The sequence below is a fragment of the Ruditapes philippinarum genome, unplaced genomic scaffold (assembly GCF_026571515.1).
Source record: "Ruditapes philippinarum isolate M1 unplaced genomic scaffold, ASM2657151v2 ctg15_1_1_1_1, whole genome shotgun sequence".
NCBI lineage: Eukaryota > Metazoa > Mollusca > Bivalvia > Venerida > Veneridae > Ruditapes > Ruditapes philippinarum.
In genome coordinates this window covers 404,229-431,780 of record NW_026864228.1, presented here as the reverse complement: position 1 = coordinate 431,780, position 27,552 = coordinate 404,229, and the positions used below count along the sequence as shown (strand labels likewise).

General features: G+C 35.1%; 1 protein-coding gene across 2 annotated transcripts; it reads left to right on the top strand.

Annotated features, from left to right (window-relative positions):
• Positions 1-25,946, top strand: LOC132724917 (sodium-dependent glucose transporter 1A-like). Of its 2 annotated transcripts, XM_060709905.1 has the most exons (4): positions 1-213; positions 18,631-18,757; positions 22,619-22,783; positions 23,542-25,946. In XM_060709905.1, exons 1-4 carry the CDS (start codon positions 115-117, stop codon positions 24,729-24,731), a joined length of 1,581 nt encoding a protein of 526 aa, XP_060565888.1. In that variant the 5' UTR covers positions 1-114; the 3' UTR covers positions 24,732-25,946. The 2 variants fall into 2 exon arrangements, with proteins under 2 accessions (XP_060565888.1, XP_060565889.1); XM_060709906.1 differs by lacking the exon at positions 18,631-18,757 and having other exon boundaries at positions 74-213.
• The last annotated feature ends 1,606 nt before the right edge of the window (positions 25,947-27,552 follow it).

Sequence of the window (27,552 nt, the reverse complement as noted above, 5' to 3'; positions counted from 1 at the left end):
GATAAACGTGTAGAATAATATTTCTGCAGAAAAAATCAAGTATTACACAAGGAAGATAAGTATGCGATCAGTGAATTATAACATTGAAAGATTTTAAAACTTTGGATACATAAAATGGTGGAAGTGAAAGAAAATGTACGAGATTCTCCCAGAATGACAAAGAACGAAAAGATTGTAAAGACCGTGTTTCTTGTTTTGGTCTGGGTTTGTTTGGTAAGTGAAATGGAATTTTATATCACCCGATTGAAGATAATTAAGTGACTGCGACAAATGAAATGTTTCTTTTTCTTTCTCTCTCCTTTAGTGACCAGGAGCTACATAAAATTACATTACACATTACATAAAACGCGATAGTACGATGGTGAAAACGCGATAGTACGATGATGAAAACACGACAGTACGATGATGAAAACACGAAATCACGAAACTACGATGGTGAAAACGCGACAGTACGATGGTGAAAACACGATAGTTTATCGCGTTTTCATCATCGTAGTATCGTACTGTCGCGTTTTCATCATCGTACTTTCGCGTTTTCATCATCGTGCTTTCGCGTTTTCACCATCGTAGTTTCGTGATTTCGCGTTTTCACCATCGTACTATCGACTATCGCGTTTCAGATCAACACATTCATAGGCAATGGCCCTAACGGCATTCCGTAATATTCACGCCTGCCCAACGCCAACCACTTTAAACCAGGTGCTACTGATTTGTGCTAAATCGTAGAAAATTCAGTTTTCTTCTTCGATGATGTAGTCCGTGTTTTTAGCTTCTCGTGCTTTTTATCTCATAAAAATATATTTTAAGAGATTTAAGTGCAAAACCATACGACTCGTTTCGTAAGACATTTTTTCATTTTATATATCAAAGTCATTTACTTCTTTAATTTGAATTAAATGCCGACAGCTTGCAATAAAGTACCAGTGCCAAAGAATACAACAACATTTATTTTTTATTTTTGTATAGGACTGCAGTGTTGTACCGTGTATAACTAACGACGTATATAGTTACACGTGAGCGGTAAACGTTGGTTAAAGTGTCGTCTTAAAAAGAGATGTCGTAGTTACCGTGGGCGTAAATGATGTCGAATCTGTATTCGCAGAAGTCCTACGAAGTTGTAGTTGGTAGTTGGAATCCTAAAATTCGAAGTCATGGTCGTAGCCGCCGAAGCTGTTATCGTTGTCGTCATTTTCATAACCGTACTTGACATTGTAAAAGTCATAGTCATGGTCGTTTATCGAAATTGTCGTTATCTTCGGGGTCGTAGTCGCACTTGTAGTCGTATAATTTGTTGTCGTAGAAACGGTCCTAGTCGTAGACAAACACGTAGGCGTAGAAATTGTAGTAGTAGCTGTATTCGTAGTCATTTAAGTTGTAAAAATCGTTGTGATGGTCGAATTCGTCATGGTCGTAGCCGAACTTGTATTCGTTAAAGTCGTAGTCGTGATTGTTGTCGCCGGCGTAAGCGTAGTCTAGCCTGTTTGGTCATCTTACAAAAATGAGCTATATACGGTGCTATGCAGCATCTTAACGTACACAGCTAGCGGTGGCCGTATCCAGTGTATACGGTGTTACAGTCAGAGTCGTAAGCTGTATACGGTGCAAAACTGAAAAAAATAACTTTCACAACTCCGGCATTTCCTTACAGATTTTTTTAAACTATGTAATTGTTTGATTTTATTACCCTGTCAAGTGCATACTGATTATAATACGGTCAATGCACCCATTGTATTAATTTTCGATATATGTTCGGTAAGTTTCGTGACATGTACGCAGTAAGATATGATTTAATTTAATTTATGTCTATGAACTAATTATACTGAGCGTTATAGCGCAATAGGATAAACTGCCTTAGTTTATAATATCTAAATGTCGCACGTGTTGTACAATCTAGACCGCGTAGATCCATGTTTTTACTTATTTATATTTTCAACATTACTGAAGCTATAAGTGTATTTAGCTCACCTAATAACAAAAAACAACAAAAAACGCGCTCATGGTGAGCTATTGTGATGGCCCGCCGTCCATCGTCGTGCGTCGAGCTGTATTTAAAAAGTTTTACTTAAATTAAAAAGGGGGAGGAAAGACGCTTATACGCGTACGTATTCAATAAAAATCAAAGGGCTGCAGCTCTATGGTATTTTCTGATCTTTGCAATCTTAATCATACTGACTATCTGTATGTATTTTCCTGTATAAGTTTATTTTTATATACTATAATTCATCTTACGCAGCGACAGCATTTAGATTTTTTTCTATAACAGTTTGAGATTGATACATATGGAATTTTGCATGACTAGAGTTGCATTTCATTTTTTATGACAGCCACACTTTATCCTTGCATATCGTGGCTACTTCCATAAAAAAGACACTTTAAATTGCCTCGACTAGGATTTGTTCCTTAAGCCTCTCACACCCTAAACGAGCGCGCTACCTCTGCACCACGGTGGAGTAATACGTATGTACCTTGAATAAAAAAGGAATACATTATGTAATTCTAAAATAGATAAATACAGAATCCCTAAAGAAAGCCCAACACGGCAAAATTGAAAATGTTGCAGGCTCGGTTTGATTGAGCCTGTTCATGGACGGTAATGGAAAGTGCAAGTTACCGTCCACGCCCCCTAGCACCGGCTTAAGCAGAATTCAACATTTAAATATGAAATGGTAAAATTTTGAATTTAGAAACATCCGCAGATGTTTTCATACGGCGGTTATCATGGAACCTTCAATGTGACACAGTAATGCCATTCCATGAAAAGCGGCGTATGGTCCCCAAGTAAAAGAATGCTTTTGCCCTAAACGAGAAAACAATGGGCGGAACTAAATAAAATGGAATTTTGAAAGGGGATCTGAGGTTATGAAGCCTGCGTATCACAGATAAGACGTCAAAAGACAATTTTAAAAAGCAGGCAACATATCCTTAGGGTGATTCAACATTATTCAAGTAGGAATATTGGAACCACCCAACTAGAAATGCCGAAAAGTTAAAACTAAAAATTCCACAAGCACAACAATAATGTCGTGCTGAACGATCTTCAAGGATCGAAAATATAACATCATTGATTAAATGTAAATTGAGAATTTCCATTTCGTGTTTGTAATCCTTATTAATTTCGAGGTATTTTGTCCACAATAAACCTGTTGTTTAACACTGATGAAAATAATTTAGCGAAAATCTTCTCGCCAAAACAGTCCGACATGTATATATTCCACTACTCGACTGTGTACTACGCGGTAATCGACATAGCTAAAAATAGCATTTTCATTGATTAAAATGATATTCATCCGAGTGCATTCATGATAATCCGAAGCTTTACGGAAATAGCCGAACATTTTTCATTGGATAAAAAAGATATTCATCCGCGAAATTTGTGATTGTAACCTCATATTTCTATTGACTAATCTAAACGTTTAATGCACTGTAATTCGTTTAATGCCTACATTAAAAATTATTCTTTCTTTTAAATTGCTGGGTTTTTAAGCAGTTTTGAGTGAGAACTACTTTGCGTTGTTAGGTCTGTAAGGAAATTTTGTGTTAGACCGTGGATGTTAGCTTTGTATTTACTGATCTTGCCATCAGAAAATACAAAAACCTAAAAACTATATTAATGAATTGCTTTAGTTAATGCAATTATTATTTATAATAAATGCCTTACATTTAAAGGGGGAGACGCTTATACGAATAAAGGACTGCACAGTAACCAAACTTTACAAGAATGATCCTTGGGTGGCCCCCTTTCAAAGTTGTTCAAATGGTTCCGGTCTGTTGCATAAATATGTCACGGGGTCAGAAATGTGTTTCAAAATGCAAATTTAAAAAATCTTCTTGTCTGAAAGTACAAGGCCTGGTATTTTTTGGTATTTTTTTTCTTTGGTATTTTGTATACGATATCATGATATCATCTGTAGGTTCTCTACCAAAGTTGTTAAAATTTTGTCCCTAGTGTCAAAATTGGCCCCAACCTGGGGGTCATAGGTTTTCATTATATGTATATAGTAAAAACTTAAAGAACTTCTTCTCTGAATTGATAAAGGCTAGAGGTTAGATATTTGGCATGAAACAGTGTGTGGTGGACCCCTGCCAAGGTTGTTCAAATAATAGCATTTGGGTCAAAATTGGCTCCGCCCGGTGATCATTGATTTTTATTAAGTACATATAGTAAACCCGTAAAAACGATACTTCTTGTATTTAGAGGTTTGATATTTGGTATATAATATCATCTACAGGTCATCTACAATCTACCATCTACCAGTGTCAAAATTGGTCCAACTCCGGGGGTCATAGGTTTTCCTGATATGTATATAGTAAAAACATAAAAAAAATCTTCTAATATTGTGCATACACACCTCTACCAAGATTGTTCAAATTTTTGCCATAGGAGAAAAATAGAGCTTGAAATGACATGAAATATTGTCTGGGGTTAAAATTTTGCCATGCCCAAGGGGACATAGTGACCTACTTTCCTGTCCTTTGGTGTATAGCCATGAAATTTTGACCATGTGCACAGTTTGAGATGTACATTGAATCTTAATATCAACTGACCTAGATTTTAACCCATTACCCGATATACACGCCTTTTAACGCCTTTTACACCCCACCCCCCTTTTTTGTTGTAACAAATGGTGAAAAATATCTTATTTAGGCCCCAAACACTTGTTTTTGTTAGAGAAATGTTGTTTAAAAAAGTGACTACTTTTTCGGCGCGGCCCTCTTACCAAAAGATACCTCAGGAGGTTGCCATGTGCCCCCTTGTGTTTGGGGGGTGGGGTGGTTTGAAGGGGGCGGCAGTCCCCCTCACCGCCAAGAGAATTTTGGGCTTGTGAGAGGCTAAAAATGAACCCAGATCGATCATAAGGTAACGTGTAACCAACGCTGAAAAGCATTTGACTCTATCTCAATCCATTGAGAATTTGCAGCACTTTTGGACCATTCAAACAGTTTGATAATCAGCTGACCTAGATTTTGACAAGTGACCTACTTTCTTGTTCTTTGATGTACAGCTATGAAATTTGGACCATGTGCACATATTTAAATGTAAAATTGAACTTTGATACCAGCTGACATAGATTTTAACAGCGAGCTTTTCGGTAACGCGAGTACCTGCTAAAGGTGATAGTTTTAAAAACTTTCGTCCGAAGTACTGATTTGACACATCGCAACTTTTAATTTACATGATAAGGATAAAAACCGAGGAATTCTGACTGAAAACGGATGCGTAGACATGTCACCCGCGCATTTCTATTGGTACCATAATGGGACAGAGAACCAGAATAAACGGAAGCAGTGTATAAAATACCGAATGACAGTTTTAAAACGGAAAATGCAAAATGAAAATTGAACGATTTTTTTATACTATTTCACGGTAAAAGGAATTCGAGCTCGCTTTGAGGCTTTGCCTTTTCATATTAATGTGACTACTTTCTTGTCCTTTGATGTACAGTCATGAAATTTTGACCATGTACACAGTTCGAGATGGTAAATTGAACTTTGATATCTTGATAACCTGATCTCCGTTAGCTTTTTCATATACAGCTATTACAGTGTGTCCATGTGCCATGTGCACAATTTCATGTGTATAACTTAAATTTGATATCAAATGACCTTAATATTGACATTATGACCTACTTTCTTGTTTTTGATGTACATACCATGTATATAGTATAATTGAAAAATACATTTTGCATAAAATATAGTCTAGTGACCAACATTGTTCAGATAAACACTAACTTTCACTGCTATCACTCAAATAACAGTCTGTCCTTAGGTGAGCGCTTTGAGGCCAATGGCTTTCTGTTTATATTGTTCGTTTTGTTTTCATATGTTTTCAATTTTGGTAAAGTCAAAATGATTTGGGAATTGATACATTTATTTAAAATAAATGAAATCACAATTTTGTAAAACAAAATACCAATCGAGACAAAACGGTGTTTATAAGTTTCTTCATATCATGTAGACAATTTTCAACCACTCGGCCATTTTCACAAAAATAAAGAAATATAAGATCAACGTAGGGATCGCACCACATACCTGTAATATATTAGGCAATCGTTTAGCCGACTGTGCTTTTTTCGGATGTGAGAAAGCCTACGCATTAAGATAGTGTGACTTTTCAAAATACATTTGTATTAGTAATATACTCCATTCTAGTATTAATTCATGTAAACTACATGGACCGATCCGAAGTGGCATCGAATATTTAAATGAGTGCTATAATGTATTCACAATTGACAGGTCAATATAATCATATTAAGTGGCGACATGGCCGAGTGGTTAACGCGTCGGAATAGTAACCACGCCCGTTTAACTCACAACGAGTGAAAAATGTCCATCGGTAAAAATGTTGTGAGCAACTTCCGTTCCTCGTTGTGAGCACCCATCTTTGACTTGTGACACGATAAACAAGATGAATTTTTCATAATTTTTGAAGATTACAGACATTTATGTAAAAATATCGAAATGCAGTTAGCTAGCGATGTGTTTTCCGAGTATGCATATGTAAAGATATTGCCTGTTGGTGGACAATTTGATGGAAATACCGTGCGACGCAGTCACTTGGGGTAGCTGGAAAACTGGAGACAACTTCTCTTTGGACCTAATTTAACATTGAAAACGTCGATTCTGGTGACGTTTTGTGCATTCTAACCTAAAACAGATGCCCACAAGTCTTCAGCGTAAATTATTTTCTGAAAGTCTTCGTAGAAACGAAGATATACTCCTTTTTGCTTTAATCCTCGTTGTGAGCACCATAACCTCGTTGTGAGCAAAACAAGCGCAGTGCTTGTCTGGTTTTAATATGTAATTCAAATGGCAAGAATACAATTTTTTAATCTACCAAAAGCAATAAAAACGTTTTTGTACAATAGTTTTTCTTTGCAATAGTTCTTCTTTTTCTTTTTTGAAAATTAGTCTTTATATTCACAAGTCATCAGATTAACAGAAGAACTAATCAGTGGAGGTAAATCAGGTATTTTATTTCGAATACTCTAGTGTGGCACAAGTGAACATCACGGGGTGTTTATGAATATTTCAACAATTTCACAATCTGTGTGATACACACATACATGTGTTTATCCTGAGCTGAAGACTGACCAAGTTATGTAAAACAAGAACTGTCACGGTAAGTTGACAATGCCCCTGAAGTGGTGCTTTGTCCTTTGATTTATGGACCAGATAGATTATTTGTTTTTGGACAATTAGATCTTCAATGTGAAGGTAATTCAAGGTCAAGGTGAAATAAATATAGGTCAGTTGGAAGGTCCAAAGGGGCATTGTGTCCAAATATGAATTAATTCCACTTACTTATAAAGATGTTTTGACCAATGTTAAAGTTTTTGGATGTTCTACAAGGTCATTCACGGTACAAGGTAAAAAAAAATACAGATCAGTTTGAAGGTCTTGCCTAAAGGGGTGTTGTTTCAAAATATGAGTAGAATCCGTATACTAATAAGGAAGTTATGACCAATTTTTAGCTCACCTGTCACAAAGTGACAGGGTGAGCTTTTGTGATCGCTTTTCGTCCGGCGTCCGTCCGTCGTCCGTCCGTCCGTCGTCCGTCCGTAAACTTTTGCTTTAAATGACATCTCCTCATAAACCACTGAGCCAATTTCATCCAAACTTCACAGGAATGTTCCTTTGGTGGTCACCTTTAAAAATTGTTCAAAGAATTTAATTCCATGCAGAACTCTGGTTGCCATGGCAACCAAAAGAAAAAACTTTAAATATCTTCTTTTAAAAAAACATAAGAGCTAGAGCTTAGATATTTGGCATGAAACATCTTCTAGTGAGTGTCTACCAAGTTTGTTCAAATAAAAGCCCTGGGGTCAAAATTGGCCCCGCCGCAGGGGGTCATTGATTTTCCCTATATGCATATAGTAAAAACTTAAAAAATCTTCTTTTAAAGAACCCAAAGAGCTAGAGCTAAGATATTTAGCATGAAACATTTTCTAATGGGTGTCTACCAAGTTTGTTCAAATAAAAGCCCTGGGGTCAAAATTGGCCCCGCCCCGGGGGGTCATTGATTTTCCCTATATGCATATAGTAAAAACTTAAAAAATCTTCTTTTAAAGAACCCAAAGAGCTAGAGCTGAGATATTTAGCATGAAACATGTTCTAATGGGTGTCTACCAAGTTTGTTCAAATAAAAGCCCTGGGGTCAAAATTGGCCCCGCCCCAGGGGGTCATTGATTTTCCCTATATGCATATAGTGAAAACTTAAAAATCTTCTTTTAAAGAACGCAAAGAGCTAGAGCTAAGATATTAAGCATGAAACATCTTCTAGTGAGTGTCTACCAAGTTTGTTCAAATTAAAGCCCTGGGGTCAAAATTGGCCCCGCCCCGGGGGTCATTGATTTTCCCTATATGCGTATAGTAAAAACTTAAAAAATCTTCTTTTAAAGAACCATAAGAGCTAGAGCTTAGATATTTGGCATGAAACATCTTCTAGTGAATGTCTACCAAGTTTGTTAAAAAAAAAGCCCTGGGATCAAAACTGGCCCCGCCCCAGGGGGTCATAGATTTTCCCTATATGCATATAGTAAAAACTTAAAAAATCTTCTTTTAAAGAACCCAAAGAGCTAGAGCTAAGATATTTGGCATGAAACATCTTCTAATAAGTGTCTACCAAGTTTGTTCAAATAAAAGCCCTGGGGTCAAAATTGGCCCCGCCCCAGGGGGTCATTGATTTTCCCTATATGCATTTAGTAAAAACTTAAAAAACCTTCTTTTAAAGAACTCAAAGAGCTAGAGCTAAGATATTTAGCATGAAACATGTTCTAATGGGTGTCTACCAAGTATGTTCAAATAAAAGCCCTGGGGTCAAAATTGGCCCCGCCCCAGGGGGTCATTGATTTTCCCTATATGCATATAGTGAAAACTTAAAAATCTTCTTTTAAAGAACCCAAAGAGCTAGAGCTAAGATATTAAGCATGAAACATCTTCTAGTGAGTGTCTACCAAGTTTGTTCAAATTAAAGCCCTGGGGTCATAATTGGCCCCGCCGCAGGGGGTCATTGATTTTCCCTATATGCGTATAGTAAAAACTTAAAAAATCTTCTTTTAAAGAACCATAAGAGCTAGAGCTTAGATATTTGGCATGAATTATCTTCTAGTGAATGTCTACCAAGTTTGTTCAAATAAAAGCCCTGGGGTTAAAATTGACCCCGCCCCAGGGGGTCATAGATTTTCCGTATATGCATATAGTAAAAACTTAAAAAATCTTCTTTTAAAGAACCCAAAGAGCTAGAGCTAAGATATTTAGCATGAAACATCTTCTAATGAGTGTCTACCAAGTTTGTTCAAATAAAAGCCCTGGGGTCAAAATTGGCCCCGCCGCAGGGGGTCATTGATTTTCCCTATATGCATATAGTAAAAACTTAAAAAATCTTCTTTTAAAGAACTCAAAGAGCTAGAGCTAAGATATTTAGCATGAAACATGTTCTAATGGGTGTCTACCAAGTATGTTCAAATAAAAGCCCTGGGGTCAAAACTGGCCCCGCCCGGGGGGGGGGGGGGTCATTGATTTTCCTTATATGTGTATAGCAAAAACTTCAAAATCTTCTTTGGAAAAACCCAAATAGCTAGAGTTTAGATATTAAGCATGAAACATCTTTAAGTAAATATCTACAAAGTTTGTTAAAATAAACGCCTGGGGGTCAAAACTGGCCCTGCCCCAAGGGTGTCATTGTTTTTAACTACATGTGTATAGTAAAACCTTTAAAAATCTTCTTTTAAAAAAGCCAATGAGCTAGAACTTAGATGTTTAGCATGAAACATCTTCTTATGGGTGTCTACCAAGTCTGTTCAAATAAACAAATAAAAGCCCACAAAAGACGATTGATTGATTTTCAGGTATCATCAATGTGTGAAGGATGGCCAATATGTAATGCAATATGAAGTATATTTTCTTATTCAGCTTGTGATTTGTGTAAACTATGCTATGCTTCAAAGCATTTGCGTTCAAATACATATTGTAATACCAAAATCATGTGTGTATTCAACTGATTAAGAATTTTATTCACATTTAAAAATACCTTACACGAGTAAGTTCATGTAAAATATTGCTGGTAAACCCTCACAGTTAAAAGTGCTGAAATACGGGCTTACATAAGATCTCTAGTCTGCTATAAATGTTTACAATGATATTTGCAGTATGTATGGCATCAAAGAAGTATCTTATGTCATTGTTTTGAGGTGGATATATAAAATTCAAAACTGGGCACGTGTCATTTAAATATGCCTGCCTTATACATGTAGTTGAAAGTTGTAAAATACGTCTGCTTTTTTTACATGTAGTTTATAACTTGTAGAATATGTCTGCCTTCCACATGTAGTTTATAGTTGTAGAATACGTCTGCCTTATAGTTTATAGTTGTAGAATACCTCTGCCTTATACATATAGTTTATAGTTGTAGAATACGTCTGCCTTCTACACGTAGTTTAAAGTTGTAGATGCCTGTCTGAAAAATCACTTGAAAATAAGGCGAATAATTGCAAGATGGATACCCCATTTGCTAAAAGCCGACCAGAGGAAGGAGCGAGTTAAATGCGCTCGAACATTACAACAAGAAGATCATGATGGCCCTTATTTCGCTCACCTGATTATGAAGACTCAGTCCCAATTTCCAGGATATTTGGACTGGAATAGTATCCCCTAAAGAGTTTTCCATATTGGGAATGTGTGACCTAGTTTTGACCCAAAATAACCCATATTAGATATTGACCTTGAAATCATCAAACAATCTTTCTGACCAATTTCCAAGAAAAATTAGACTGAAACAGTAACCCCTAATGTGTTAACAACGTTTTTACATATTTGGACTGTGTGACCTTTTTTTTTGACCACAGATGACCCATATTCGAACTTGACAAATCATCAAAACAACCTTTCTGACCAATTTCCAAAATAGGATCAAAATAGTAGCTTCTAGAGTGTTTACAAGGCTTTTCCATTTTTACGCTGCGTGACCTACTTTTTATCCCAGGTAGCCCAAATTCAAACTTCACCTTTAAATCATAATAACAAACTTTCTGATCAATTACCAGGATATTTGGATTAAAACAGTAACCATTAGAGTGTTAACAAGGTTTTTTTCCCATATTTAGGTTGTGACCTAGTTTTCGAATCCAAATCACCAATATTTGAACTTTACCTAGAAATGAAAAAAAAAACTTTCTGACAAATTTCAAGGATTTTCGGACTGAAACAAAATCACTTAGAGTGTTAATAAAGTTTTTCAATATTTGGGATGTGTGACCTAGTTTTTGAACCATATTCGAACTTTTCCAGGATATTTGGACTGGAACAGTAGCGTCTTGTGTGTGAACAAGGTTTTTGGATATTAGGGCTGTGCGACCTAGTTTTTGACCCCAGGTGACCCATGTATGAACTTGGCCAAGAAATCTTCAAAACAACCTTCCTGACCAATTTCCAGGATATTTTGATCAAAACAGTAGCCTCTATAGAGTGTTAACAAATATTTTCCATACTTTTCGAATTATCGTGATGACATGTGCATGATACTTTGCACAGGTCATCACGATAATTCGAGAAGTTAACATGCCGTTTGCACATGTCATCATGAAATTTTGACAAGTTAACATGTCTTGTAGGGTTTTTCAAATAGTAACTCTGATTCTCTATAGACTTTATAGGCAAAGTAGAGAATAAGGTATATAATATTTTAGCGTGAAAGTCAATATTTAAGAGTTTAGATATTTGACGTATACTCTTAAAGTTACATTAAATAAATATGTAAAAATATTTTGCCGTCGGCCTTAAAATCAAACATTCTACAGTTTCATTAACCTGTTTAATAGTATTGTTGTAAATCTCATCAAATATTGTTCATAAATAAGGATTTTAAACGGGAAACCCCACGGTACCACTAAAGTTCGTATACGAATTTTAACATGCAAATGAAGACTATAATGAGCTCGTGTATGCGCTACGTCACAGTTTTATAGTTGCAATCCGAACACAGCAAATGTGATATTTTCTTGTGCAAACACACTTTAACCGTTTAAGCTTCACGGTGCACTAAACCTGGGGTTCAGTAAAAGTAATAATCTCGTAAAAAGATTAAATTTGTATGAAAACATCCGTTACAATGCGGAAATATACCGTTAAATTAGGTCATGATTGTTGATTTAATATTGATGTACGGATGATCCGAAGGCGGAGTTTCTCATGCAAACAGAAATTGTATTTCCCGTTTCGCCACAATGAGGTTACCTATTTTTATGCTAATAAAACTCATTTTGGTTGTTTGGACACCAAAATAAGACCATTTTATTAATGAAATGTCGCTATTTAGTTTTTTATGAAATTTATTTAATGTAACTTTAATTCTTATCCGAAGTTTGACGGAATGCGAATGCGTTGGACAAATGGCACATGTCACTCCTTATTACATTGTATTTATATTATACCGTTATATTTGGCCAATTTTAAAACTATGACCCTGATATTATATTCTTTGTGGCCGTTCACTCGTGTACGTATAATACGAACAGATAATTAGACAAAAGTTATAAACACAGTGACCTTCACCCCTGAACGCCAGTAAAAGTTAAACTGTATTTCAATAATCATAAGTTTCAAAGAGTTTGCTTAATATCGGTATATTACATGTTATTAGATATTTTTATAGTTTTCGTAAACTTTTAAAAAAAATTTCGGAGCGGCGAGTGAACGAATACATTTCGAATAAAACACTTTTGCTAGAAGATGGCGAACGTACACTTTTTTTATTTGTTTAGGTCGTCGAACCAAACAAATAATGGTATGCTTATTTGCAAAATCCGCAAGTAGTCCGTCACAAACTCATCGAAGCAATTAAGAACCTTTATAAGAACACTAACGCCGAAAAATTAAGGAGAGATCACTGCGTAAAGATTGTCAAATGACAGGCGCATTAATTTTTAAACCTTCTCAGGGAAGAAAAAATAGTTCCCGCCTAAATGAAAATTTGTTATTTAGTATAATCTTGTTTGCTTCATGCCGTTTTCTTATTACTTCACCGTGGTCCAGGCCCCGTGTTCACAAAAATGTAAGGATCAGGATCAAGATTAGGATCAATTAAAAAAAAAACTCATATATTCTTCATTGTTTATCCTCATAGATAACATATCTTATATTAATTTGATGAAACTGGACATGCAATAGCAAGTCTGTGAAATTTTAAAATAAACTTATAGTTATTTTTGCAAAATACATGCTTTTTACAGTTAATCCAAATATTGATCCTGATCCTAAAATTGATCCTTATTTTGATCCCAATATTTTTGTTTTTGTTTTGTTATTTGTTGATTATGTCTCAAAATAGGTTGGTTTCTTTGCAAATCAGCAACTGTGTGCATTTTGAATATGTACCATTTAATTCAAGCAAAATACGATTAATTTTAGTAACATAAAACAATGAAAATAAAATCAGGATCGCTTGATCCTAAACCTAATATTTTCTTAGTGAACACGGGGCCAGGTTAAGGAAGCGAGAGGTCTCGAGTTCAAAACCCAGTTAAGGTAACTCATGTTTTTTTGTTTTTTTTTTGTTGTTGTTTTTTTTTAAATTGTTTAAGCCAAATAAACATTGAATTGAATATCGGTGTTGCAATTATGTAATTTACTACAGTTATAACACTGGAAACAGCATCGGTGGCACTATACAAAAACAAATTGATTTATAATCTCACAACCTTCACCTTTCTGACATTCTGAGACCCAAACATATTCAGCGCCTGTGCTTTGATTAAAAAGCGTCATCACAACCATCTAATTGTTGTTAAAACTTGTTCTCTAAAGTCAAACAGTATAATCTTTTGGAAATGTTTATAGAGTATATTTTCAGTATAAAGTGTCAATCATAGCAGTTGGTTGCATGAATGGTCTCTTGAGAAGCCTTCGCTTGGACAATGAATGACGTGCAACTATTGTATTTGTAGGTTAAGATACTTATTGTTTGTTAATACAAAATGACTAAAATAGACCACGGTCATAACGTGTGTAAGCAGTGATAAGAATATTCACAATTAAGACCACAACGCAATTTAGACCGCATACGAATACATACGATTGTTGTACGGTTCCAAGTACGGTCTAGTACTGTCTGATACGATTAAACACGACTTTTACTCGATTTTCTCGACTTTCACAGGGTTTACATAGCGTTCCGCCGACATTTGTTCGAGTTATGCTCGAATTATCACAAATGTTTGTATGTTTTGATATAAATTGACCCATATTGATGGCTTGGCTTCATAAATTTTCGAACTTTTAACGAAGAAACACCTATTTATGTGAATAATAGTTATATTAAACAATACCAGAAGCTACAGATTACAGGATAAGGGAATTAGAAATCATGATTAGACCGATAGACATTGTTGGGTCCATCAGTTCATCAGGCTCGGCAGGGTCAGCCGGTTGGAGTGGTCGGCAGGCCTGGATGGCCCTTCTTGTATTCCTTCTGTGCGTGGGAACTTTCTTCGTTTAATGCATTCTAGTGTGATGCAGCAAGAACTCTAGGTAGATATAGCTGATGAAGGTGGCAGAAGGTAGTTGTGATTTTCGTTGTAAAGTTCTTGCTGACGTAGAAAGACTGTACGAGGCCGTTTGAGACCGTGTATACCCGTACTATACCGTGTCTGCCATGTATGATTCGTACTTGAACCGTATTGATCGCATGGCGATCGTTTGAAGCCGTGTGTGCACTCGTGTGAATCGTACCGTGATCGTATGACTTTCGGGTGTTAATCGGGTGTTGGATGTAGGACTTGGGGACGGTCTCGAACGATTCCGTACGATTTATGTACGACCTTGACACGGTTGGGCTCAAACGTGGAGTGGACTTCAAATACGGTTGTATATACGGTCTTATTCTTGTACGGTCGCGTATATGATCATACACGGACATGACATCCGTACCAGTTTTTTTTAAAGTTTTAAAAATCATACACGGCTTACACGGATACACTCGAATGGCCCGTGTGTAACTCGGATAACGCCACGGTTGGTTCGGTTGTATGTACGGTTTACACGGGTGGCCAACCGTATAAGCCGTGTGTCTTGTGTAAGACAGGCTTAAGCGTTATACTAAAGGCGCTTCAATGAATAACAAGTAGAGATTTTGATGCTAAAGCATCAAGTCGCCGGATAGAAAATGACTGTATTATCATAAATATAAAAAAATCAGTTTAATTAATGGTTCAGGTATAAAGAAAAGAGGAACAATTTATGTTGAGTAACTGTTTATTCACAATAAAACATCATACATGAAGCAAACTTGCTTAGCAATATTGTTAAGGAACTGCTATGATTATTAAGCAAGTATTTCGTACGTTAGTTTACGTAACTTATTATGATTTATGCTAAAGATTTTATTGATAGTATATATCTCGATATTAAATTAATTAATATGTGGTAAGTATAGGACGAAGTTGTGACCTAGTAGGCCAAATTCGAATCTTTGAAAATCCCTTTTGCAGTTTTCATAAAACTATTTTTTGTGCTATCGAACAAAATAAGCTATTTAGTTGAAATCAATATTCCTGTCGTTACATACGATATAGTTAACGTTTAATTGCCTTTCAGTTCGATAAAATATTAACAAAAAGATATTTTATTAGTTTTCATTATTATGTGTCGTACCGTTTTGGTAACCTGCGGGACGGAAATCGACGGAATATAACGAAGACGACAATTACCACTATTTATTTCAATAAATGTGCCTCTTTAGCATAAATCTATTTTGTGATGTTCAACCTAAACTAAACTATTGAACATTGACAGAAAGGGAAAAATTTAACCCTTTACCAAGATAAAATGAAAAGGTTTTGAAAATTTATTTAATTCTTTAATGTACTAATCCTTTCTAATGATATAAAATATGAAACTGATTAATGAAAGATAACTTTGTAATTATTTATACATTTGCATCTAATTAGCCCCCATACCGTTTTCCAACTAGTATGTCTTATCAGCAATCTGTTACTATTAATAGATTCTATAACACTAACATACAACGTGTAGTCACGTGATTCTTACAATAGAACAGGGAGAATCTGTTTATAATTAGATAAGATAATAATAATAATAATAATAATAATATAATAATATCTTTATTTAAAGAAGGTTACACATTAAGAACATACAATAACAATCATATATATCTTATTTCCAAAGTGGCCTTCTGAAAAAGAAAACAACAACAACAACAACAACAACAGGACATGCATAGGTAGAAAAATGAATGTATAATATGTAATTTTTAGAATAGTACAACTCATATACTTTCGACAGGCACTCAACAATTTTTGTTTAAACATATATGTATATTGCATCATTTGTTCGTTCGTTCATTCGTTCATATATTTATTCATTCATTTATTCACTCACTCATTCATTCATATGAACATCAAGATATGCTTTGTATTTTTCTTTAAAACATTTAAGGTTATTAACATTACGAATATTTAAAGGTATATTGTTCCATATGTTCATGCCATAATAAGAAAATGTGTCTTTAATATAATTTGTTTTAGGTCTTGTCCATAATACAATATCTTTCCGTGACCTAGATCTTAAGTTATATATTTTGTTGTCGGATAAAGTCATCAGTTCTGTCATATACGTCGGTGCCATGTTATTTAAAGTTTTAAAAACAAGCACCGCCGTGTGGTATTTACATCTGTCGGTGCTTGTTGAAATATAGTAGGTGTCATAAGATATAAAACAACCAGATAATTTAAATGTGTCATTTTAAATATCATTCATGATTTATCAATCATAAAATAGCAACGCTTGACACTTAGAAAAAAGTAAAAGTATCCCTAAATTCAATGACTGGTCCATAGGGATACGTTATTAATTCATTTTATGAAAATTGTAATGTTGCTTTTTAAGATGTCAATATTTGTATATTTCATTTCATTTAGCAACGTTAATTTATTTTTGAATTTTTAAGATTCTGAAAAATAATTGTGGTCCTTAATTGTTCAGTAATTGATTTGCTTTTATTTTCAGATTTTAAGGCCTTCTCCTAACATAGATATAATATTAAACTGTTACAAATATAGTCGCCGGTTTCTACCGGCGACTAATAAAAAATGGTTCTTTTTCACTTCAAGCGGTCTTTATTTTTGGTATGTGATAAATAGACTATTAAATTCGTTTAAGTTTAATACTTAATTTATTGAACTCGTTGAATAAAATAACGAGCCAGAGGCTTGCATAATATAATTTAATTAAACTCATTCAATAAATTAAGTATTAAACTTACACTCATTCAATATCCTCTATGTATCATACCTGTTACATGCGTGAGCTTATTATATATTCTACATGAACGGTAAACTGCGGATGGTAAAAAAGTGTGTGCGTTCACATATTTTAGCAATTGCTCCATTTCTTCGTTTAAAACTAATATTTTCTTTTTTCCTCTTTCTGTCTTAAAAACATGAATTATGCACGTGTTCTTGTTTATTTTACATAAACACACATTCAAATAATGCAAGAATGTAAAGGTAACGTGTAAATTCGGTATGTTTTGTAATTGAGGTTGCATATTTTTTTTTTTTTTAATGCGTGTATTTAAGGTCGCCGCCGGAAACCCATATGGGCGACCGTACACTCAAGTCGGGCCATCCTAGAGCGTCCCGCCGAGATTTTTTCGTTGATTTTTTTCCAGCTTTATTGGTGGAGGAAGACCCCAGGTGCCCCTCCGGGCATTATTTCAGGCACGAGCGGGCACCTGGGTAGAACCACCGACCTTCCGTAAGCCAGCTGGATGGCTTCCTCACATGAAAGAATTCGACCCGAGTGAGGATCGAACCTACAGCGGTGAGGGACCTGTGATCTCAAGTCAGCGACCTTAACCACTCGGCCACGGAGGCCCCCGAGGTTGCATACTACTCTTCATTAAATTATATATGTATGTAATTATGCAAATTTGTCAATTTTCAAATATCGAAGAATATGTAAAATATGTATTGCAAATATTTGTACATATTTAAGGTAATCATTAAATTATATGCATTCATTTCCTATTGGAAAAATTGACTTAGAATTTATAGAAAACTAAATTCTAATTACCTCCCTTTATTTACATGAAATATTAAATTCGGTAATATCTTTATAATTAATGTTTTTTGAAACTTACAATACCGATAAATCTTAATTTGAGCATCATAATGTGTATATAAAACCATAAAAATAATGTGTTACAGGATCTTTAACGATTTCCGAAATCAACGAGTTCTTTACTATTCCATTTTGTGTTTGAAATACAAAACATTAGGTGCGCTTACAAATAGTGAATTACAAAACTTCTTTGAAATTCTTATACATATAGTTATCATTTTACCGACTGCAAAATGTGTAGTTTGCATTTGTGGTCACATGATGTTTATTGTTCACCCCTTGATTTATTTTAAAGGGCGTTACATTATTGGAAATATGCGCTGCGATCTGCGGTCCCGTTCTCGAGTTCCCAGTAACTGTATCAATGATACTGACAATTTGAAGGATTTAATGTAGAAGCAAGTCTTAATGCATGTAATTATCAATGCTATAAAACAATTATCAAGCATATCACTTAGAATGTTTATCCTGTAAGTTTTTGTCTATTTTATATAGGGCTTGTATTTAGAGATAACCGGTCCAACCCTGATTGATCTGAAGATTCGAACAGGGGCTGACTATGAGGAAGTGGCTGTAGCTGTCTCCGGTCGGTCAGTCGGGTATTTCATTGGCTCGGCAATAGGTAGATATGGATATTTCTTTTCCATTCTGTTTAACTACCGAAGATAAAGTTATTATTTCTGACCACAAGTATTTTCAGTGGATGAGCAGATCCCAGGATAAACAGATCCGCTTCATGGATATTAAATGACCTTTGTATAGTTATTACAATATTTTTAAAACAACAAAACAAATATTTCTCGACACGCACGTTCAGTGAAGGACGAATCGCGAGGTAAATGTATTTTGACAAAGAATTTAATTAATCAATAGAATAACAACAGAAATCAAAGCACAGAAGGCGCTGAATTTGTTTGGGTCTCAGAATGTCAGAAAGGTGAAGGTTGTGAGATTATAAATCAATTTGTTTTTGTATAGTGCCACCAATGCTTTCCAGTGTTTTAACTGTAGTAAATTGGCTATAAGACTAATTGCAACACTGACAGTCAATTCAATGTTTATTTGACGTAAATTTTTTTTTATAAAAATGAGTTGCCTCAAATGGGATTTGAACTCCAGACCTCTCGATCCATAAGCGAGCGTGCAAACCCCTCGACCACGATGAAGTTATATGTTACCGGCCTGGAGAAAACCATATTATTCTAAATTAGGGTTTGTAACTCTTATTATTTCGACGCTAAACCTGTTGTTTAACACAGATGTAAATAATCATGGAGCTTATACTGTAAGCATGTATAAAGAATGTAACAATATTAGAAATCTTCGACCATTCGGGAACTACTTTGCTTGAAAATTAATGCGCCTGTCATTTGACAATCTTTACGCATTGGTCTCCCCTGAATTTTTCGGCGTTAGTGTACATATAAAGGGAAGTAACCGCTTCAAAAAAGTGGACTACTTTAGGCATTTGCAATTAACAGCATTAGGCTCTGAAATTTCGCTACCATTATTTGTTTGGTCTGACGACCCAAACAAATAAAAACGACGCAAATATTATTATTTCTGAAAACGCTTTATTTACACATTTATATTCTGGCAGAAAAACTTCCATGTTAGAAATAAAGTATTGACATGAGCTGTAAATATCCGGACAAGCATCATAAATCCCCCCCCCCTCCCATGTTCAAGATTTCTTCTTTCACATCGATTTAATATCACCGAAAAACAATCGTTTGGTTTGACTTAAAGCGGTAAAAGCGGTAAAAAATAGATGAGGTAATCACTTAAAAATATATGTGGTATTTTAAACTCAGTCCTCTATTGAGACTGACTGAGCAGCAGGTTGATAAAGTTTTAGTTTCAGTCTGTCGTATATTGTTCCTTTTCGGCTAATTTAACGGTGTTGGTAATATATAAGATGACATCGACAAAAATTGAAAACACCTTCATATTGAACGGAAAACCATGATATCAATATAAGAAACCATGCCGTCAGTTTTGAAACCGAAGTAGCAATTACGAAAGACCGGTGGGGACGCTTCAATTTCTCGAATTCCCGATTTCATCTTCGTGAATTCACAATTTTAATTTCGTGAATTCACGTTTTCAACATCTGGAATTCACGAATTCACGATTTTAACTTCATGAATTTATGATTTCAATTTCACGATCTCAACATCACAAATTCAACTTCACGAATTCACGTTTTGATCATCACGATTCAACTTCACGAAAGTAGAAAGTACGATTGTATAAAGTAGGAATAACGAAACAACGATTTCAAAACCATGATGGTGAAAAGTCAAAAGTGCGATGGTAAAAACATGAAATTATATCGAGTTTAGTAAATTTTCACAATTGGGTTTCGTTATTTCGACGTTTCACCAACGTACTTTCAACTTTTCATCATCGTACCTTCGGCTTTTCACCATCATGGTTTGTTATTCTTACCTTTTACAATCGTTTTTTCGTTGTTTCGAGTTTTGTGTGTTGCGAGGGCCCTAATGGGACACCGTATTGATAAGTATTTTGAAAGCCTTGTTGGGAAAAAAGGAACTTGCATTATATCTTTGATTCTTCTATGTATTGTGTTAATAAGCGGCCTTTGTTAAATAAATAGTTCATCGTCAGTTTGTTTTATTCATTATTTGACTTTTCCAATCAAAAAGTCTAACTTAAGGGAGCAAATTTTATTTAAAACAGCTATGAAAAACGATTTCAAAGAACTCAACAGTATTGCCATGCATAAAATGTAAATACAATAATAATGATAACATCATTTTTTTAAGCATGCACTGTATCGGCAAAATTGCACAGCATGAAAATTTAGGATTAAAAGTCAAAATCATTCACTCGACTGTATGACGGCCGGGTGGCAGTGTTTTTTTGATATCGAGATGTTCCGAATAGTTGCTTCGCATTGCGATTTTTACTTGCCGTCAAACATTTTAATGCCTTAAATATTAATTTATCAATGCAATTGCACATATATACAGATAGCTCTGTGACAAAATTATTTTCATGAATGACATTCATACGCTATGCCAATTTGAGAGCACTACTGCGAATATGTCAATAACATCATACTGTTTAAAATATCAACCGATTTATTTATGATTAAGAAAAAGATTTAAAACAAAACTGATGAAAACTATGGTGGCTGATTTGTGCCATTCGTGTTTTCGCCCCGCGACCCTGCCAAGCGAAAAGTCGAGAATAAACAAGTTAAAATGGCGAAAACTCACTAATTAGCGAGGGCATGGGCGAAGTTTAATAAATAAAACCAGATTTAAGAAATAAATAGGCGGGAGGTCGGAGCGAAAATAGGCTAATTAGCGCTAATTAGCGTGTTTTAATCCCGCGACCCGCCGTTTTATAATTAAAATCCTGCTCCGCGCCCCCGCGGGGCGAAGTTTTATTTATTCAACTTCGCCCCGCGCCCTGGCTATTTAGCGTGATTTCGCTCTGCACCCCGCCATTTAAACTTGTTAATTCTCGACCTTTCGCTTGGTGGGGTCGCGGGGCGAAAACACGCTAATTAGCGGGAGGGGGGGGGCGGCGAAGTTTTATTTATTAAACTTTGCCCCGCGCCCCCACTAATTAGCGTGTTTTCGTCCCGCGACCCCACCGTTTTATTTCTTAAATCTCGCTCCGCGCCCCCGCGGGGCGAAGTTTTATTCATTAAACTTCGCCCCGCGCCCTCGCTAGTTAGCGTGTATTCGCTTCGCGCCCCCGCCATTTAAACTTGTTAATTCTCGACCTCTCGCTTGGTGGGGTCGCGGGGCGAAAACACGCTAATAAGCGGGGGCGCGCGGCGAAGTTTTATTTATTAAACTTTGCCCCGCGCCCCCACTAATTAGCGTGTTTTCGTCACGTGACCCCACCGTTTTATTTCTTAAATCTCGCTCCACGCCCCCGCGGGGCGAAGTTTTATTCATTAAACTTCGCCCGCGCCCTCGCTAGTTAGCGTGTTTTCGCTTCGTTCCCTTGCCATTTTAACTTGTTAATTTTCGACTTTTCGCTTTGCGGGGTCGCGGAGCGAAAACACGAATGGCACAATCAGCCAACATAGATAACTGCAATGCGATTCGTTGCCAACTTCGTTTCTCATATGACGTGTTTAAGTCACATGAATACGTCACATTTTATGTACAGTGAAGTTTTCCTTTTTTCGATGATTGTCTACATTTATTTCTGTCTATGGCAAAAGCAGGGCAATAATCTTTTAGCCTACGTAAGAAAATAATACACCCGGTCAAATTTGATAAGAAAAAAAATGTCTATAAATATGAAAGACCTTATTACACTATGCAAGCGTTGCCTTTTTCATACTTGTCAAACAGTAGTCACGTCAAACAATTTTATTTCTGAGTATAAATTATTGTCTTTTTTGTTAAAATTAAAAGAAAAACGTGGTTCACTATATTTATTTTGTGTTTCATATCTGCTTGAAATTATTCTACTTAAATGTTTTATTCACCAGGGGGAGTTCTTGTGGACCGTTTCCTTAGTTACTGTGATCTAATGATTGGCATTTGTCTAACTGGAGGTGCCATTGCAACCGTGTTTGTCCCCTGGACTCCAGTCGTTGAGGTTCTATGGTTTATAATAGTTCTTCAAGGGACTTTCGAAGGAGTTATTAATATAGGTTTGTTTTCAATTATCCCGTATTTTCATTTACTTCAACCCGTTTAATATACGTATATGTATGACATGCGTTTATTTAATAATGTATAAACCCATTCCAAGTGATGTCAGATAATGATAGACCATATATTTCCTTTTAAAAAGTATCTGTACATAAAATTGTAAAGCACACATGCCAGACAACTCGGGTTTATTGCTCCGAATTAGTTGGCGCACAAATATATTTCCTCTGCATTTGTAGTCAATATTACCATTAATAAAATTTTCCAATGCACTATTGCAGATCATACGTTAGTTTTACATAGGCTGGAATTTTAATTTGGCATGGATGGGGTGGCGTCGCATTCTCTAAAATGACGCATTTTTATAAATGAACGACATTCTTATGATAACAATATTTTACGTTCTGAATGAGGTCATAAAGTTACACATGTATCCTTCTTTAAAAAAAGTAGCAATGGAGAAAAATGACATTAATGTCCATGAAAAATCGACATGTGTTTGCGGTAAGGATCGGAATATTCATCCCTTGAGTAACCGCCCGTAAAGACACTAATCCCCCAATGGTAACCTCGAGACGGATTTTCCGATCCGAACGGCAATATAACTAAGAAAGAAATTATCAACTTGAAGTGATAATAATGGACTGTAATGATATTCATTTTGGTTTGTTTTTAAATGTGTTGTCTTCAATAAAGTTCTTTAAAATTAACGTAGCGTAGTATCGTATGTTAAATCTTATCTCATTATTACTTACAGCTGGACAAAAGCTAATACTTTTATTATGGGAGAAGAAAGCTGCATCTCCCCTGCATATTCTTCACGGCGGATTTGGCATTGGATCGTTCATTATTCCACTTATATCAAACCCATTTTTGGCCGTACCTATGCCTCCAGGGAACGTCACAAGTGTACCAAACTCAACAGTTGATATCTTAACCCTACCAGAACAGAACTCGTACAATCTTACGTCATCAACTTCGATTATTCCTGTAAATAAAAGTTTCAACTTTGAAAATGAGAAAAAAGTGAATAGCATTATGTATATTAAAGAATCTAGAATAGAGTTCCCATATCTGATTTCTGGTTTACTAACATTGGCTTTATCCACCGTGTTTTATGTGTACCAAGCAAAGGGATATAAATTCACAAGAACCGACCAAAATAAGGGATGTAATGGCAACAGAAGTACGACCTTCGTGAAACGCTGCAAGACATTGATTAATCCAGCGACATGTGCAAGAGGCAGGCTTTTGTATGGCATAGAAATATTTGCTGTATTGTTTATCTATTACTTCAATATCTTAGGCGGAGAACGTATTTTAGGAAAATTCATTCGTGCGTATTCAATAGAACAGCTTGGGTTTTCTGTACGTGATGGGAGCTATATAAATACAACATTTTGGATAAGTTTTGCAATAGGACGAATAACTGGTTTTTTTACAGCAAGATATATTCCTATTAGAATTCTGATATTAATTGAAACAGGCGGTGTGTTTGTGTGTTCGGTTTTGTTGTGTATTTTTGCTGGAGACAATGCTACTGCACTATGGGTTTTGGTACAACCACTAGCGTTGTTTCACGCGCCATGTTTCCCATCAGGAATTGGGTGGGGAGATTTTCATGTAGAGATGACAGGTTTGGCAATAACGTTTGTATTATTGGGTGGATCAATTGGTGGGGTGGCATATCTGAAGCTCACTGGTTATTTGTTTGAGACATATGGCGCACATGCCTTCCTGTATCATGTTCTAGGATATGGGATTGCTTGCTTTACCCTAGCAATTCTTCTTGACATTATAGGCTCACAATACGGCAGCAGATTCGAGTCGAAAAAGAAATCAGAAAAACAACTCGATCAAGAATTAGACGATTTCACCGAAACTGTAGAAAACGTACAGGAAAAACAATTACTCCAGGCAAGATCTTGTGCTGACGAGGGAATATGACTGATCAGATTTACTTTTGAAGTGTTATATGATACCATTGTTATACATGACAGGTCATAACCATCTTTTATTTACTCCTCCTAATATAGTATTTTTCGTTGTTCATCAGTTTCAAAATTAAAAGCATAGGCTATAGTTCATCAGGAAATAAATGTTGACAAACAGATGCTTATGGATAGAGATGATCACATTAAATTGATGTCAGGAGTTAAATTTTATCTGAAATTTCGAAGGAGTGTGCACATGTTATATATATAGATATCTGTTATATACGGAATGATACAAGTAGTATGAACTATTAAGAGTGTATTCAGCTCACGGGATGTCAGTACTTATGCCAAAAAGAAGTGAAATTATAAATTTCTTGAATTTCCTTTTATCCACGAAAATAATCTGTGATTATCAAATTCTGGACACAACTTAAAGGTCTATATAAATTTATGTTTTAATTAAACACATGCTATTTACATTTAATAAGCATGATTTATATACTTTACTAAACGACTATGATGTTTCATTACTTAGATCCAGTTTGTAACTTTAAAAATAACTGTAAAATGTTTAACCGCTTCAGGTGTCAGATACTCCAGCATCACAATCAAACAGGTTTTTTTTTTTAAAAATTATTTCATGAAGAGAAGTAAAATATAAATTGAAATTATATGTTAAGGATATGTTATAACTGTTTTATCGCATGATAAACAGAATTGAGAATTTTAATAAGCATAATGTTTATTAAAATTCTCATTCCTGTTTATCATGCGATAAAACAGTTACAATATATCGAACTCGACTATTATGTAGAAATATCATGGCCTGGGCCGGCATCTCGGGTTTTCCTTACAGACAATGTTCTCGGCCAATATTCTGTAAAGAAAAACCTTCGATGTCGCACCAGGTCATGATGTTTCCACATAACATTCTGGTCGCTATAAGCCTATAACTATAACTTGTGCAATCTTAAAGTGATAAATATTTTTATCAATGTAAACATTATTATAGAAACATATTATATGACACGGTAGCTTTACAAAGTTCAATATTTTTAGTTTGGCTTGTCCAAGTTACATATCCTTTATTAGCGAATTGTTTATCGTATGAGTACTATCCGCTCTGCGTTAACATGTTCACGTTCTCGGGCTTTTTGGTATTTCTAATGCTAGCATAAGCTAGTAAGCCCTGTCATTGTGGTGATCAAATACACTTATGTTACTATCAGACAAAGCTACGAAACCTTAATTGTTCCTGTACATTGGCTATTTAATAATTATATGGAAGTGATCCGTAGTTTTGTAGATGGTTTTCGATATCACATATGGATCTCTATAGCACATATGGAGCTCAAATGCAATTTTGAGCAGCGATTCCTCGTTTGTAGCCAAATCTCAATAAATGTTTTAATCAGGATTTTTCTGAATATTAAGCATCGGTCTGTAGAAAGATTTCGTAAAATTTCTGTACTTGAGTCCGTTAAGTGACATTTTTTCCATAGGCATTGCATGTTTTGGACACACCAGAACCCACGACGGAGAGAATATCTCGATGAAGACTGCATAGAAATAAAAAAAAGGTAATATAGAGGTGAGTCAAGAAGGTAGAATCACATTTCGATTTTCTTAAAAAATGGATTGAATTTTATTATGTTATTGGCGTCCGCGCCGAAGCGCGGCGCCTCTTATGGAATGAAATCAGATTTTGTGAAAGGGCGACAGCAACTTCTCGAGCCTTTAAGTCGGTCATAATAAAAGCCGATCATTCCGATCGGTATGAGGGTGCTTGATTATTAATTAAAAATGAAATGTCGCGATATATACAATGAATAGCGAACTGGAGAATTTCGCAATGCAAACATTTTCAAATGAAATAACCTTTTCCGTCAATAAATCGCGCTCTTCGGGGTATTTTTATTTATCATTTTGTAGTACACAATGGGTTATTATGGTACATGTATCCGAAAGCTGAATAGAATGATGAGTTGATGACCTAAATATTCCGAAAATCTATTTATAGAGGGATGTACCTCTATCGTAATTCCCGGTCTCTCCTGGTCTATTTTGACCGGGATTTACTAGTGACCGGCGAATAGTACCACACGTTTATTGTCCGGTCTCTCCGGGTTTTGGATTTGATGTTTGATGTCGATACAGAATAGAACAAATATTTTACAGTTATATAAGTTTTTTTTCAAAATGAATGTTTGTCACTTAGTTTGGTTACAATAATTAATAAACACAGATCAGCTCTCAAATTTATTGATTATTTATACATAAACATACAATTCGAAATAAAAAAACCCAACAACAACAATAGCATGTTTTATTTTATCTATATGAGATAAAAACAATAAATATGTACAATAATTGAGAAAAAAGGTACATTTTTATGGTATTAATATGACACTATCAACTTTGAAACATTTTATTTAATTTGTTATTCGTGTTTAGTAAAGATGCCGAGGAAATATTCAAAGTTACAAATTAGATTTTATGAATTTTTCAATTGATTGATAATTTAAAAAATGATAAAGAAAAATACAAATGTACATGTATATGGTTTAAGTATAAACAATATTATATATTAAAAGATTAACCATAATTTACTGACTTTTTCCAGTTAAGATTTTACTTATAATCGTCGGTCAATATGACAATTGAATTCTTAAAATAGTAGTAAACGTAAAAACTCAGTATTAAAATAGCACATAAAACACAAAAAAGAAAAGAAAACAATATTCATAAAATCTGTATTTTTTTTTTATTAAAATAGATATTACAATTATTGTATAATAAACAATTATGCTCAACATGATCAACATGGTAAT

Coding starts and splice junctions, on each gene's coding strand:
- LOC132724917 (XM_060709905.1), top strand. CDS start 115: ATGGTGGAAGTGAAAGAAAATGTACGAGATTCTCCCAGAATGACAAAG. Junction 18,758..22,618: donor TTTCATTGGCTCGGCAATAG/GTAGATATGGAT, acceptor TTTATTCACCAG/GGGGAGTTCTTGTGGACCGT. Junction 22,784..23,541: donor CGAAGGAGTTATTAATATAG/GTTTGTTTTCAA, acceptor TATTACTTACAG/CTGGACAAAAGCTAATACTT.